Source organism: Mauremys mutica, chromosome 9 (assembly GCF_020497125.1).
Source record: "Mauremys mutica isolate MM-2020 ecotype Southern chromosome 9, ASM2049712v1, whole genome shotgun sequence".
NCBI classification, from domain to species: domain Eukaryota; kingdom Metazoa; phylum Chordata; order Testudines; family Geoemydidae; genus Mauremys; species Mauremys mutica.
The window spans coordinates 11,498,296-11,515,811 of record NC_059080.1 but is presented as its reverse complement, the minus strand read 5'-3'; the positions used below and the strand labels follow the sequence as shown (position 1 = coordinate 11,515,811).

The window sequence follows — 17,516 nt, the reverse complement described above, 5'->3', positions numbered from 1 at the left end:
CAGCATCTTCAAAGAGATTTCTGCGTGGGCACAGGATCTGGTCACACCAAGCAGCTTGCAGGATCAGGGCCGTAGTGATTTTCATAGAGTAGTGGATTGCCAGTCTGAAATGCCATGTCTTCCATTTATCCACAGAACAGGTATGGCACAGGCAGTGCTTGTGCAACTTATCCCCCTGCTCCTCCACACTACCCCACGAATGTGCCTGAGCCCTCTGTAAAAAGGCTACATGGGAACCACCACAGCCAACCGATTCCCCAGCCAGGCGGCCATTGCAAAGGTGCAAGTCAGAAGAGGTTCCGTGACAATGGAATTCCTTCCTGAAGGAAGTTTGCCGAGTCCCTAGACGGCTGCGTTCAGAACAATGCCGATTTTTCAACCGATCTATTCCTGACCTACTCTAGGCTCCTTCCTTGCTTTGCATCCTTATATTCCCTTAGACTATTATTTTGGATTAGTCTGGACATTGAGTCTTGGGGGTCCCATTCTGCTTCCTGCTGCACCAGATTCCTTTGCTTTGCCAGCCTAGGTATTGGAGCTCCTGGAGTTTTGTTCCATGATGTGACACCCTGTACTTTAGTTTCTGTTGTACAATGCTTACACACTTTGTGATAGGCTCACTATAAACTGATGAAATAATAATTTTCACTTCCCCATTGCTTTCCATCAGAGGGCATCAGAGTACTTTATAGACACCAGCTAAGCCCTACAAATCCTCCTTCCCCCACCCCCAGGCAATAAGGAGATAAGATTATCCCATTATAGAGGTGAGGAAACTGAGGCCAATAGTTTCAAAACTGTCCACTTCTTGCTATCCTGCTATTTTTGGAAGCTGAGTTTGAGACATTAAAAGCCTGCTTCTGTTTATGGTTGCCCAAGCACACAAAACCTGAGCCGATTTTTCAGAAGGGCTGTGCACTCACAGCAACCAAAATTGGTGAACACAAAGTTGTGACCTAAGTTACTTGCCCAGGGTCACACAGCAAGTCGGTTTCTGTGTTAAAGATTGAACCCACATTCTTGGATAATCCTGTCTCTCCTAAAACAAGCTTCTTCAGATAGTATACCATAGACATAAATGTTCCTTAAACATATATCCCTGTAAATAACTGATTTTTAACTGAGAAGGAAACTCAGCGTAGAGAGTAATTGCTGAAATTTTTCAGAAGTGGCCTGATTTTGAGTGCTCACTCAGTGTGTCACCAAACTGGACTTTCTGAAACTCAGAGCAACATCAGGAAGCTATTCTAAAAAGGCATCATCATCACAACAGGATCAGAGATGGGCCGAAACCAGAATCATGATTGATGTAACCCTCTCGGAACCTGAAGGAAGTTCAGCTCCTGATTCAGATCTAAACTTCTTGACTTAAGCCTGAACCACAAATCCAAATGCCACCTGAATTTTGGGGATCTCATATTTAGCACTCCACAGCTCAGCCCTCTCTCTAAACAGAATGGAAACCAGAATCTCTGGTTCATAGCTACGGTAAATGAGAAATCAGGTTCAGGATGCATGTGCAACCCAGGTGGAATGGCACTGGGTGCTGCAGAACTGTTCAACTGCCCTGGGAGAAAGAGCTGTGGGAGAATTATAAAGAGCTTTGGTAGTTAAAACTCTAAGTACGCTCGCATGTGAGACTCTGAATTTTATCTACTTAGCCATTAAATGAATATCAAAGGACTCAAAGCAGCTAAGCTAACTGACTTCATTCTATAGATCTGCCTTTATGCTCCCTAGTTCAAGTATAAGCAACGTCTCTATCTCCTTGGTATGTTTGACTCTGGAGCATTACATCTCCATTCCAGGTATAACGTGCATATAAATCAAAAAAGAATTTAAATAAAGCTTTGACATTTCAAAATTTGCCTTATCCTCATTTGGCTCTGGGAGATACTGCTGCAATCCTTAAATGATCTGCTCACATCTGTTCTCCTGCAGAGCTCATGTTCACGCCCCACTGACCCTAGTGCTGCCATCTCTGCAATCTTAAAGCTAAGAAAAAACCTCAACATTTCCCTGTACGCGTGAAAATCCTTTCGAGGAGGAAGAGATATAAAAAAAATTCAACTTTTCTGTTGCAAGAGAAGAGAAGAAGTTAAGACGGAACCTGAGTTGAGTTATGGAAATTGTGGTCCTGATGCTGCAAAGTGCTGAGTCCCCTCAAACAAGGGGAGCTGAGGATGTCAGCATCTCACAGGATTGAGCACCACAACTGCAAGCGGAAGATGCGTTTTTAGTACATTCGTTCTCATTCACTTGATTCTATTTACTGCTGCTTCTATTCAAACTTGACTAACCCGATCAAGTTATTTCTTGGCCTGTGCCTTACATCTGAATAAGTAAACATTTTTCATAAATTCCAAGCCCACTTGTTTCAAATGTATGATTAAGCATTGGACTGGAGCATTATTGTAAGAAAACTCATCCCCATTACTCAGAATTTCCATAATTGCCTGCAGTTGTCATGAAGTGGCAATTTTCCATCCAAAGCCACATGAAACAGATTTTTTACTTCCACTGCATTATAAATATATTGTATGATTGCAAGGAGTCCCAAGGATAAAATATATGCCTGTGCATTCAGCCTCCTTAGAGAATAGCACTCTGAGCCCAGAACAGTTAACAATGACACAAGTTAGTGAATATGATGAAAAATATTTTTCTGTGGCTACCAGACCTTCTCCACAGATGTCGTCTCTTGTTTACTATGAATAAGACATATGATAAATATAGTAAGTGAATACATCTTGGACAAAATAATACTCGTCTGTAATATGTGGGTCACATAATTCTTGAAGACTCAAGAACCGAAAGAGATGTTGCCCCACATCCATCCCTGATGTAAGTCCACTGAAGTTACCTCAGGAATAGATTTGACCCGATGAAGCTTACAAAATTCTGCAAGATGAAATGCTGCTACTTATATACTTGGAACTGCTAATGTTGTCGATAGGTTTCTTTCTAAAAAAAGTACCCTAACTTCTGATGCACTTTTTTTTGCACCATTGCACTGAAGAATTCTGTATTTGTTTAAACATGCCAGTTTGCAACTAATCTTTGCAGAGGCGGTCATTTGTGTTCAAAACCTTCGAATTTTTAAACAGTTAATGTAATAACTTGCAGCATTCTACAAAATAACACAAGTCTATACTGGAGATACGGTGCAGATTTGTTAGAAGGCAAGGGAGAAAGCCAAACTTTCTTTCAGAAGGTGGAAAAGAGAAGATAAAGATCAACATTTCTATGTCTTAATATCTCTGCAGCTTTGATGTGTTGAAGCTAGTGGCACGTCCATGCAGTGTAGCTCTTTCGTAGGAGGTCACTATTGCTGCAAATGTTACACACAAATATCCAAGGTCTTAATCCGCCATGTTTAAGTTATGCACACACATCTCCCTCCCCCCCCCCCCCCGCAGTTCATTTGCAATGGCTAGATGGATAATTATCTCAAATAACCAAAATATATGACTCAGCACACACGGAATGTCAGTTTCACAATTGGGATTCTGATTTTTTTTTTAACTGTATAAGACTGGAAAATATGTGCCCCACCTATACAAAACCTAAGTAAAAAAAAGGCTTGGGATAGAAAACTACCTGGGGGCTAAGAGAGAGGGGAATTATTCCCCACTACCCTGGTGATACGTCTGGTAAATACATAGACTTTAAGCTCAGAAGAGACCATCATTATCAGCTAGTCTGACTTCTTGCTCATTGCAGGCCACAGAACCTCACCCACCCACTCCTGTAATAGGCCACTAACCTCTGGCTGAATTACTGAAGTCCTCAAATCAAGCTACAGAGAATCCACCATTTACACTAGTTTAAACCTGCAAGGGACCCGTGTCCCATGCAGCAGAGGAAGGCAAAAAAAACCCCCAGTGTCTCAGCCAATCTGACTCAGGGGAAAATTCCTTCCTGACCCCAAATATGGTGATCAGTTAGACCCTGAGCATTGGGTACCAGCCCAGCAATGTGCTATAAATGACTGTGGCCCAATGCACCTCTCTGGTGCAGAGTTTTGACCCTGAAGAGTTATTGGCCATCTCCCCTGCTATTCCCCCCGCCAGGCCAGAAAACCCCTAATGCTCGTCTCTGGAAATGGATGCTACAGAGCTTAGCTCTACAATGTGCATGGAGGGGCTGGAAGGCTCTTTGCTTCCCAGATCACTCCTGTAATTGCAAACACCCCCTTCCCACTGAACTGGGGGTCTTAGTGCTCAAGGAATGAGAGCTGCTGGATGTTGCTCTGTCTGAATGTGACACACATACTTTTCTACACTACTGTGCCCACAAAGAGACAGTTCCCACAGCAAGTATGCACAGGGAAATAAGAAAGTAGGCACGGTATTGTTCCTAATGCTTTCCCTGTCATGTCCTAACCACTCTTGTTTCTGCCAATGCATTTGCTTACAAAGTGAAAAAAAAGGGCACCCGCTAAATATCTGCATGATATTTGGGGATTTGTCAGGGGATGAGAGGAAGGGATGAGTAAAGCTTAGCAAGCGGTGGGAGAGCTTTACTTGTGTGCGTGGTAGAAATCTGGTAAGTTTGGGGAGACTATTGTTTTTGGGGACACTGGTTTTAAGAGCCGTCTATAGCTTTTATCATAATTGCACATGAACCCAGAGCTCTGGATAGGCACATTTTAAAAAAAGTTATTATTTCTATTATTTAATATCTCTATTACCATAGTGCTAATGAGCCTCAGTCAGAATCAGGGCCCCATTGTGTACAAAAATTGAAATAAATCCTTACCCCCAAAAAGATCACTAATGCTAGCAAGGGCCTAATTGACGGCATGACACTTTATTTTTACAGCCAAATCCCACCTTTGAAGGTGCAGGAGTCCCACACTCACAGCTGGGGTGGACATGAACAACCGACGGCACTGGTTTTCACTTAAAGGAGAGTTTCCAACCAAAGGGCAACTGTGTGGAACCAGGTTTTGTCCTGAGACAGTGTAAACTGAGCGCACTGAAGAACTCAATAAAACTAGGCCGGTAGAGGAGATCTACATTGCAACCAGCTGGTGAGGAGAAACCGGTTGGCTAGGAATGCACTTCAAAAACGGTTCAAAAAGAGTTCATTTCTGTGAAAATGTGACCCCATAATACTGTCAAGGTCAATGAGATCTTTGACAATAATCTGCATGGTAACATGAAGCCAGCAGTAGTAGTTAAAAATCTCTGTGACCTTTAACTAATAGTCCCAGATTCTTCAAGATTTCACACAGTGTTGGAGAGAAGAAAATAACTTGTACTTATAACCTCTTCCTCCCTCTTCCCATTTTCTGGAAGGTTTTTGAGCATGTCTCTCACAAATTGCAAGGAAACTTCAAAGGTTGTTTTCTGAGGATGTGGACCACATTCTGGGAGGAGAATGTTGAATCAGGACAGGTGAAATGGTGGCCCCACTGAAGTCAAAACTCTCATTGCCTTCAGCAGGGCCAGGATTTCACCCTGCCTGATTTAACATGAAAGTAACATTACACTTTTTTTGGTTTTTAAATACATGAACAGCTGAATAGATCAAAGCAAACACAAAAGCAAAACAGGGTCCTCATCTATTATTGTTCATATATGGCTCATGTCTTAAAAAGAAAGAATGGAGTTACCACGTGCCAACTATTTGGTGGCCTGTCTGAAATGAGTGCCGGTCCAGTTTCTAGTGGACGGATGTCCATGTCCCAAAAGCCTGGCATCCATATAGGCAATCTCAGCAGAGAGGCCAAGGAATGGATGGGTTTGTCTCCCAGTTAGAAACAGTCTGAAGCCCCAGGTTAAGGCTAAGAAATACTGGGCAGAGTAGGGACATTGGCATTACTCTATCCCATGCTGTACCTTCTCTATGGATAAACAGAGGGCTGCAGCTTAAAACACTCTCAATCTGGCAACTTTCATCAGCATTAAACTGTGTTAATGTTTATTTAAAGTGGGCCCCTTAGTTACAATTAGTGCAGTCACAAAAGGAGAAAACCAAAGAGCATCAAAACCCCTTATTTCAACACTCACATTAAAGTGAATATGAAATCATGCCTAGAACAAGTAACTGGCTCCCTTCAACCTCAGTGGATTGTTTATCTTTACTGTAGTAGCTGAATTGCTGAATGGAATATTTACAGTTATTCATGCAATCAAACACATTTCCCTTAGGAAATAACTGATTAAGTATTTCACAACCATTCTGAAAATGATTTAAGCCTACTCTGATCCATATCCAGTCTGGACAGGAATGTTAATATGGTTTAGTAGCAGTCATTCTTAATAGCAAGGCAATGAGAGAATATCCATTTCTGGTGATGATATCATGGGCTGCAATTTGAGTGTACTGCATATACATGTTAAATATAGTACAATAAGTCAATTAATTTCTTTAACCTTACAAGCTAGGGAACATAAAGCAGAATTTGGCCCACAAGTTGAGAATTCTTTTTCTGTCAGCGTCAAAGGTTTTTAATATCTTGCAGATGTTTGCTTCCTTTGTGTAGAATAACAACTTTTCTTCTAGAGCAGCGGTTCTCAAACTCCATTGCATCGCGACCCCTTTCTGACAACACAAATTACTACCCGACCCCAGGAGTGGGGACCGAAGCCTGAGCTTGCGGCCCTGGGTTGGGAGGCCCAAAGCCCAAGCCCCACTGACCCAGGCGGGGGAGCGAAAGCCCAAGCCCAAGGGCTTCAGTCCTGGGAAGGTGGCTTGTAACCTGAGCCCTGCTGCCCAGGGCTGAAGCCCTCAGGCTTCGGCTTCGTCCCCAGGCGGTGGGGTTCAGGCTGCAGCTTCAGCCCCAGCAAGTCTAATGCCAGTCCTGGCGACCTCATTAAAATGGAGTCACGACCCACTTGGGGGTCTCGACCCACAGTTTAAGAACCCCTGTTCTAGAGCCAAGCATGTGGTGCCATCTTTTCTCTTAGTGGGATTATGTGCCAACAAAATTCCCAAATCAGGGGCTTAATGCTATTCTATCTAAGCCACTAGGAATTTTCCAGGCTAGGAGCAGAATCAGGCATTAATGCCAACTGAGATGATGCCTAAGAAAATCTGAAACTGATGTCAGGAAATGCACAAAAATAAATTCCATGTTTTTGCTCAAAAAACCCCAACTATTTTATGATCAAATGTTCAATTTCAGTGACCTGTTGGAAATTTTAAAGACAAATCTAACATTTAGCTAAACTGATTTAATTCCTCCAAATCCTCTTTTCCACAGTAAATATATTGCAAGAATATACAAATAAAACATACTTTTTTCTTTTTGAAAAAGGGTAATTATTGCACTACTTATTCCAAGCTCCACATTACACATTACTACACAGAGCCATGAAATCCTTGTAACGGCAAAGCTCCCATTCATTTCAATAGGGTCAGGATTTCATCCCTAAACTTTCTAAACATTGTGCCAAAGACGCGAAAGACAAAAACAAAATATTTGCCTTACGGTTTTTACTACTACTGTACATCTAATACAATACAATGTTTTGAAAGTTTTGACACTATCAGATAATTTAAAAGAAGTCTTTTGGCAACGGCCATTTGAAAATATGTCTGATCAGTGCAATATTTACTTCAAGGTCAAAGAATCAAGTACAAACATCTGCATACATTAGTATATGACATGAAACAAACATTTGTTACACAGTTCCTTGTGAATCTGTAAATCACATAAGAATAAAGAAAATCTACCTTAAAATGTCTGAATGGTAACCACTGAAATGGACAGCACAGTTTAACAAAAGGAGAGACTTCAGCTATAATCCAAGAGAGATTAACTGAAAAATTCATGTCTCTTAGGGGCTTCAATACATCATAATACAGCATCATCAGATTCTTGCCTTCTATGCAAAATTAATTATCTACTCTACTTGCTGATAACTCTTCAGTTAAATAAATCAAACAGGACTATATCAGAAAATCCCATGGCAGTTTCCACAAACACTACAGCTTTTGAAATAAAAAGACGTTTTATACTTATAAAATTTCACTTATTGTGGGCTCAAGTACATGAGCATATTATAGGCTGCATCGGAGGACAGCTTTCAGCTCAGACACTATTCCAGCTGGATCTCACATAGATTCAAATCTTTCCATTCAAAAGAATCAAACCAGAGAGGCTGTCCCCTTTGTGCTAGTCTTCCATTCTACATTCCTATTCACAAGAGACTGCTACAAAAACAAACAACAAACTCACTAGTGTAGATCGTTTTAAACTCTAACTGCATTTTCCATGGTGAATGGGCCCATACCGGGGAGGCTGGATCCAGATTTTGATGTGAATATGAACTCCCGCAAAGTGTGGGGGTCTCTGATATACAGAGTTCTGGGTCAGACCCATTACTAATTTCTAAATGGCTTAGTGGTAAAATTAAACAATGTTACTTCATTACACCTGGGACCTGATTCTGCTCCCAGTGAAGCCCAAGACAGCTCTGCCACCAAGTTGAAGGGGCCTTTGCTCAGGTTCTTGCAAAATCATGCTCCCTGTCCCATCCTGAAGTTGTTGGTTTTTGAGATTCTTCCCATGCAAGAGGTTTATCCCATGTTTTAACCAAGGAAAGGAGGAGCTGACACTGAATTCTGCAAATTGCCCCAAGCAATGGGGTCCCTCAGCTGAAGGTTTTAGCTCAAGCCTAATGGGACCCAGAGGAAGATTTCAGAAGATCTTGCTTCTGATAACTCAAATTCCAAGAGTAGTTGACAGGTTTCAGAGTGGCAGCCGTGTTAGTCTGTATCAGCAAAAAGAACGAGGAGTCCTTGTGGCACCTTAGAGACTAACAAATTTATTTGGGCATAAGCTTTCGTGGGCTAAAACCCACTTCATCAGATGCATGGAGTGGAAAATACAGTATATATACAGAGAACATGACGAGATGGGGGTTGCCATATCAACTCTAACGAGACAAATCAAATAAGGTGGCTATTATCAGCAGGAGAAAAAAAACGTTTGTAGTGATAATCAGGATGGCCCATTTCAAACAGTTGACAAGAAGGTGTGAGTAACAGTAGGGGGAAAATTTAGCATGGGGAAATAGTTTTAGTTTGTGTAATGACCCATCCACTCCCAGTCTTTATTCAAGCCTAATTTAATGGTGTCCAGTTTGAAAATTAATTCCAGTTCCGCAGTTTTTCATTGGAGTCTGTTTTTGAAGGTTTTTTTTGTTGAAGAATTGCGACATTTAGGTCTGTAATTGAGTGTCCAGGGAGATTGAAGTGTTCTCCTACTGGTTTTTGAATGTTATAATTCTTGACGTCTGATCTGTGTCCATTTATTTTTTGTGTGGAGACTGTCTGGTTTGGCCAATGTACATGGCAGAAGGGCATTGCTGGCAAGGTAGTTGAGACAGCCCTAATAGGGCAAGGCACTTGGCCACAGAAGCATCAATGACAATATGAACTGTCTGTCCCAGAAGTGACTCCCAAGGGTGGATATGCTCCCTATGCAAACATAAAGTCTAATAATGCTGGGAGGCCATTGCCAAAGGTTATCGCTATGACTGACAGACAATAAAAACAAGTCACTGGTTATGTTGACTCAGTGTCTTCTCTATTAATAAAGCTCAACCCTCTGCAATAACTAAGATTAAATATGAAATGTATCTGTTTAGGGATAGCAGAAATCCCGTTTTGGTTTGTTTCACTAACACCACTTACTATCCGCCTTATGTTACAAGGGGAACAAAAAAATAGTCCTGATTCCAGTTCGTCAGATGCAACCACAAATATACCATGCGTATTAAACTTTAATGTGTACAGAAAAAGCAAAAAAGAGGGCTGAAGTCTTCTTTGGTTTTATGCTGAAGCCCCTAACTGTGTACGATTTGATTCAAACCAGCTTGATCAGAGTAAATTTTTAATCTACTGTAAATCACATTAATGTATATTAGAATCAGAGACGGGTTAAACAGGTTTAGCCCTATACTTCCTAAACATGGGGTGTGATCCTCCTTAATTATTATGACCTTCTTAATTACTATTAAAAGAATGAAGAGTACTTGTGGCACCTTAGAGACTAACAAATTTATCTGAGCATAAGCTTTCGTGGGCTAGAACCCACTTCGTATCCGATGAAGTGGGTTTTAGCCCACGAAAGCTTATGTTCAAATAAATTTGTTAGTCTCTAAGGTGCCACAAGTACTCCTGTTCTTTTTGCTGATACAGACTAACCCGGCTACCACTCTGAAACCTTAATTACTATGTTTGCTATGGCAAGCAAACACTGGACCAATCACACAACACTCTGCCCCCATAATAAAAACTGACTTGCAGTGGGTTTACTCTATATTATTCAAGAGACTAAAGCTAAGAGATGCTTCAAAAGGACTTTTTAGTGAAGCTGTTACTAGTTCAGATGATTCCAGTATCTGTCTTTAACACTGGGTGAAATCTTGGCCCGAATTAAGTCAATGAGAGTTTTCCTATTGACTTCTCTGGGGTCAGGATTGCATCCCTCCCCCCCACTCTAGTTAATCTGAATTAATTTTAAAATCCATTCTGTATTTATCATGTTCTCTCTCACACACCCACAGAACATTCAAAGGCAGTATGTGCTACTATCTACTTTTTTTTTAATGGTTTATACTTTAAGGTATTAGTTATGGTTGAAACTTTATTCTCCTAAAGCAATGGGCAACACACTGCCATGATTTAAAGTGAGATTACAGTGGGCAGGCCCCAGAAAATGTTCAGCACAAACAAAACCTCATTCATTTATTTTAAGTGTGTATGTGTGTTACAGGCAGAGCAGGTGCAACAAGGGAGGAGATCAGCATTTTTGTGGATATGATTCCTTACATTGCTACATACTTGAAACCTTGACTGAGCTCAGATTGTTTGTAAACAAAATTATATATACACACACACACACACACACACACCATTCATCAGAGCACCTCACATACATTAATGAATGTATCTTCGCAACACCTTTGTGATATGGGGGAAGGATTACTATTCCCATTTTACAGATGGAGGGAACTGAGGCACAGAGAATTTAAGTGACTTGCCCAAGGTCATAAAAGGAATCTGTAGTAGAGCTGGAAACAGATCTCCTAAATCCCAGTCTGGTGCCTAACTAGAGACAGAGGACAGTCAGATGCAGACTATAAACACAAATACAGATATTACTTACAATCTGAAGCTCTAGGCACTGAGTTCCAGGTGACTTTAAAGCTTGTGAAAAGTCACTTAGTGATGGCTTTGGAGTAGAGCACACTCGAAGGCTGTTCAGTTTTTGCCCTGTGTGCAGAGATGACCAACGAGTACTATTTTTAAGGGCAGTTTATACGCTGGTGACACCTGTTCACTAAGAACTGGATTCATTACATACACTTCACCAAACAGCCATCCTATAGCACTGACTTTGGACCGCTAGCAACTGTGGTTGGATTCAAACCAGTAATCTACTGTCATTACCGATCCTGCAAGCCCCCGCAAAGGAAAGATATGTTTGGCAGTGTTTTATATCACAATATTAATGAGACATTCAGTTACTGCAGTGATGTGCACCACAGACGTGCCTATAAAATTAAATAAAATTGTGTTGGCAGAATTGCACTTCAACAACTCAATGGGGTTTGGTTAACATACTTCCTCTTTTACTATCTCAGCATTATCCTCATCTGCGCTGCCATTTTCCCGTATTTGAATCTCTACGAATAGAGAATATATCAAGTTTGCAATCTCTGCTTCAGGCTCACCCAAGCTGCTTTCTTTTTTCTAGAGCAAGATGACTTAGGTTATGCATTCAACATTCCTATGGCAAAACTGTTCCTGTGAAGAATGTTAATTTATAATTTGTAGCTGGCAATCGTCTAATACTTCTGTAGGTCCCTATATACAATCCACAGAGTTCTGCTAACATGTTTGGATCTGAACTGGAGCAGGGGTAACTTTAAATCTAGTACCACGATTTACCAGATTTGCACTGTATTATGAATGACTTTCAGTCTCCTGAGTTACACTGTATTTTTTTCATACTACATTTTGCTTGTAATCCACACCTTATTTCAGGCTCTGTAGAAGGACTTGTCTACGTGACAAAGCTGCATCATTACAACATAGGTGTGATTTTTAAACCAATTTTGTTAAACCAGTGCAAATTTTTATTTTGGTGTAACAGTGGGTTATTCTGGTTTAATTTAAGCCACTTAGGAACAAGTTTAAACTAAACCAAAATAAGCCACTTTTAAATGCAAATAAGAGTTGCACCAGTTAAATTACGTCAGTTTAAAAACTGACTGAAGTTGAACTGGTGCAACTTCTGTGCGTAGACAAGGCTGAAGCTCTGGAATGAAAAATAAAGTAGGTCAAATTCTGTTATGAACTGCTCCCCAGTCCATACAATTCCACGTAGTTCTGTGGAGTGGGCTGTCTGGGTGTACGACAAGTGAACTCATATCTGTGCAGAAGGCAAGCCGGGGTATACTGGATAACACTGCGCCTCTCTGAGGCATGTACCTCCCAGCCCTCCCCTTCGGGAGGTGTATCTCTGCACCATCACCGACAGACTTGGGCCTTAAAGGCACAACTGATTCCCTGGATCAAATTTTGCTCTCATTTATACACCGCAATCTAGTTGACGTCACTGAGGTTACTGCAATGAAAATGAGAGCAGAATTTGGTCTAATGGTACTTCAGTGAGGTTGCATATGTAAAACAGCAGGATTTGACCTAATGTGTGTCAGATGAACAGGGATGTAGGAATGGTCTTATCAGGTCATAGGGAATAAATGTCAGTGACTCTCTGCATTACTGACTTACCAGATGGTTGGAACCAGAATGATCTAGTGGTATATCATTTTAATAACACGCCACACACTACGAAAGCCTGGTTTACGCAGTTTTGTATTGGTAGAGCTATTTTGGCTAGGGGGTAATTTTATTTTACTGAAAGAGTCATACCAGTACAACTCTTAGTGTGGATGCAGGATAAAGATGCCTTAAAAGGTATAGCTTATTCCTCATCCCATATAGATAGGGCCCTACCAAATTCATGGTCCATATTGGTCAATTTCATGGTCATAGGATTTTAGAAATTGTAAATTTCATGATTTCAGCTATTTAAATCTGAAATTTCACCGTGTTGTAATTGTAGGGGTCTTGACCGAAAAAGGAGGATTTTTTGGGGGGGAGGGTCACAAGGTTATTGGGGGGTTGTGGTACTGCTACCCTTACTTCTGCCCTGCTGCTGGCAGTGGCACTGCCTTCAGAGCTGGGCAGCTGGAGAGCGATGGCTGCTGGCTGGGAGCCCAGCTCTGAAGGCAGAGCCGCCGCCAGCAGCAGCACAGAAGTAAGGATGGCTTGGTACGGTATTGCCACCCTTACTTCTGCACTGCTGCTGCTGGCGGGATGCTGCCTTCAGAGCTGGGTGCCTGGCCAACAGCCGCCGCTCTCTGGCCACCCAGCTCTGAAGGCAGCGCAGAAGTAAGGGTGGCAACGACCCCCAAAATAACCTTGCGACCCACCTACAACTGCTTTTGGGGTCAGGACCCCCAATTTGAGAAATGCGCATCTCCCCCGTGAAATCTGTATAGTACAGGGTAAAAGCACACAAAAGACCAATTTTCATGGCGGGAGAACATATGTCATGGTCCGTGATGTGTTTTTCATGGCCGTGTATTTGGTAGGGCCCTCCATATAGGAATAAGCTATATGGGTATAAGTATTTTTATACTGGTCTAAGTGAGTCCACACTAAGGAGGATGCGCTGCTTTAACTATACCAGTTTGGTTAAAGCAATACAACTTGTGTGTATGTATACAAGCCCGAAGTCTGAATAGGAAAGCATTGCTATCAAATTCTTGTTGCCACTTTTGAGCAGAAGCTGGATTTAACAATATCTCTGCTGCTTGATTTTGCTACCAATACCATGCGATTTTCATTATGGGCTACTCACGTGCCAAAAGTAATCTTTAATCCTGAGCTGCTTTTGAATAGGTGGACGCTCAACATGAGTCTTAAACTGGTAAAACCATTTTACACAGTTATATATAGAGCTGCTTGGAAAATGGGAAAAGAATCCTGCATACATTTTTAAAACATTTTTCAGTGAAATTTCAATTATTTACAAAATGTCTCAACCAGCTTTACTCACTTACACTAACTCACTTTAGACTCAAAAGCCATATTAACTTTATAACAACTAAAGTCAATCAAACTAATATCTTTTGATAAGTAAAACAAACAGAACAACCAACAAATTCTTCTGATCCTTTATATATTTTCCATGGTTTCAACTCCTAGCAGTTTTCAGAGCTTCAACTGTAAACAGAGTTAACCAGAGAGATGTGAAAGCATCGCATCAATATTGTTCTAATGGAGGCTCATTTTTACCTTAACTGTTTTTTCTTTAATAACCATTAGGATTACTTCTCTTTTATTGGTGATGAATACTTTTCTCCTCTTTACTGCTTACTATATTTGTCAGAACCTGGTCTCATAAGAAACCCATAGTGTTATCATTATTACTGCATATTAGTCCACAGAGTGGTGTGTTCCTACAAAATGCCTCTTCTTCTCACGTACAGTACATAGAGCCCAAACTGATTTTATTGATCCAGTAACTACTGATCTGTAGTTTGTGTTCTTAAAAAAAACCCAAACAATTTACAATAATCCACACACAAAAAATCCATTTCAGGCTCTTCAGCATTTGAAACAGTCTTTGTAGTATATACTAGAAATGTGGATTTCCCATCAAGAGTATTATATAGTGTTTGTACACTGCTATGACTCTACAAAGAACAAGTCCTACATATCATTAACAGTCTCTGATGTAAGGCACGTTGCTATACCAAAGTTCCAGGTACCAGTAGGTACAATCCAGTGAAATTAGGGGAGGAGAGCACAGATGACAGTGTTTTTTGTTTAAGAAATGAAGTGTCTCTTGACATTTCACCATCTACACAAATAGAACATCTCATCTCATTAATTAGATCAATACCTCTGCTTTCACTGCACAAGACAAAATAAATTCAGGGTAATAAATAACCCTTCCCTGCTTATACCACACCCTGGTACGTTGATAAAGGATGGTAAATTGTTAATAGCTTTAACTTCAGCCATATAATTTCTGGGGTTACACCCCAGCTCAGGAATATAACTTCCATCAGAATAAACCCTTCTTGAATTTAAGTGTCAGTTCTGCCCCCATATCAGACTACGGGATTGCTCTTAAATCTACTTATGAGGGATCTACTTTGAAGACCATTCAGATGACTGGCAAAGCTGGAAATACGGTGGCTCCAATTCTACACAGGACTGTGGAATTTTACAAAGGGCAAATGTTCTATAAAATAGGTATGACACCATATGAGTCACATAACCTCAGCTTCAAAATGTGTTTCAGATATGAACCACCCAGAGCAATCTCTTTACAATTTCAATTATTAGAAACAATATGTCTAGGAATTATCATTTACAAATATATATCTGAAACATACTTGGCTCTTCAGAAATCTTCACATTCCCCTGCTTTTAATGTAAACAGCTTGCAAAACCAAAAGGCACAATATCTATGTTGGGAGGAATAACTTTTTAACCTGGATTTTAGATTCTATATATCCAGGTTACTTGGCTTTTAATTTTTCTTCCTGCTGTATTTTAGTACGACCAGATTCACAGAATTATCGAAATTCAAAATAGAAAGAAACCCTAGAGCAGATCAATGTTCCTTTCACCAAAACAAACAAAACACAACATAACCCTTGCTCTTTTTTTATTTCCCTCCAATGATTTCACAGCACCATGACACACTGTAATAATCCTAACTATGCAGGGCATTTGGAACTCACACTGTCACTCACTTTCACCCCAAAACCGGCCACAGGTAAGTTCTGAATCTCCTCTGGTTGAGATGCTGCTTCCATGTCTGCCAAATTTAAGCTTAAAACTACCAGCATGACTTTAAAAATATATTCTCTGATTCACAAAAAGTCGACTCCAGGCCCAGTGTTGTTCTCTCATGTTCATTCTGCGGATTTGTATTTTTTAAAGAAGAATGTAATGTATGGTTGACACGTACATATTGGAAAGCGAACTGTGGGCTGATGGAAGGTTCCACGCTGAAGCAGGAGTTGAAAACCTGGTTTGGTGCTCAGAAAAGTCCTGATTGGAAGGGAATTCTTTTCTGGGGGTGCCTTGGAGATGCTTGAGGAGCAGAGCGAAGGGACTAAGGTAGCAGGAATCCGGCAGCCAGGCTGAGCTAATTCCCTCCATCCTGCAAAAACTCCTGTGACACGCATCTAGGGAAGGGATGAATGTCTGGCCACAGCATCTCCCTGGCTCTCCGGCTCCCGCTGCAGAGGAAACCCAAGCCCTGCGCTCCGCAAGCCCAGGTCCCACCCGCCAGCAGCCCAGGTGGGGAGCCCCCCCCCCCAGCTCGCCCCGTACCTACCCCGTCTAGGAGGAGGATGCGTCGCCCCCGGCAGAAGAGCTCCCGGGCGGTGCTCTCCCAGCCTCAGGGGTCACCACACGCCACCCAGTGCCACTGCCCGGCGGAGACATGTCACGGGAGGCTCGTCCAGCCGCCGCTGCCGCGAAGCATCCGGAGCAAGGGCAGGGGCTCGGCCAGGGGCGATGCGGGCTGACTTGGGGAAAGTCACATTTGCAGCGCGAGCTGCGCTGACGGGTTGTGTAACTCGGCGGCGGGCTTAGCCCGTCCTCCTGGCATTACACAGGCGCGCTCCCGCCACCCCGCCCGCCCGCCCGCTGGCCCGGGCACCGGGGAGCGCGCCTGCCGGCCACGGAGCCAGGGAGCGCGCCTGCCGGGCGCTCGCCGCCGAGCTCAGCCGGGGACCCCGGGAGCAGCGCGTCGGGAGCCGGCTGCAGGGAGCGCGCCGCACCACGGGAGCGCGCCTGGAGGGAATGGCGGGAATGCGCCAGCAGACCGGGGCTCTGCTCCCGGGAGCGCGCTCGGCCCGGGCACGGATTCAGGATCGGGCCCCCGGGCTCCGGGCGGGAGGCAGCCGGGCGCAGGGGCTGGGTTTGCGCCGGCCTGGGATGGAGCCGCGTTTGCACGGACCAGGGAGCTGGACATCAGTCCTGGTGCCTGGACCGCTCAGGGCAGAGCCGGTGCAGCTGGGGCCGCAGGGACCCCGGGCAGGGCCGGTGGGGGCAGGTGCCGGGATCCCGGGCAGGGCCGGTGGGGGCAGGTGCCGGGATCCCGCCCTGCCCGCTCCTGGAGCCTCTCCTCTCCTCTGGGGGCTGCTCGGCGGGGGGACCCCGTGGCATGTCCAAAGCCCCAGTCACTCCGAATCAAGTCACGCTGCGAAGCGAGGCGTGTCCATCCTCCCCCCGCACTGGCCGCGGCCCCCTGGCAGCAAGACCGGGCCCTGGGCGTCCATCAGCAGCTCCAAGGGCCCCGGGCCGGCGGCGTTTGTCCCTAGGTGACCTCGCGGGGGGAGGGGGGGGAGCACTGGCCTGGCCGCAGAGAGCTGTGCCCCCCCCCCGGGCGGGAGAGAGGGCTGCGGATCTAAGGAGGTAAAGCTACCCCCCGCCCCCAACGCCTGTGCTAATTC

At 43.3% G+C, this 17,516-nt stretch overlaps 1 protein-coding gene across 1 annotated transcript in view; it reads right to left on the bottom strand.

Moving 5' to 3' along the window:
- PASD1 (PAS domain containing repressor 1) overlaps window positions 1-16,290 on the bottom strand; it is a 76,001-nt gene extending 59,711 nt beyond the window's left edge. Inside the window, exon 1 of the mRNA XM_045030721.1 lies at window positions 16,022-16,290. Within this exon, the coding sequence (XP_044886656.1) occupies window positions 16,022-16,215 (194 nt within the window). The 5' untranslated portion in view covers window positions 16,216-16,290. The remainder of the gene's footprint in view (window positions 1-16,021) is intronic.
- Between the last annotated feature and the right edge of the window lie 1,226 nt (window positions 16,291-17,516).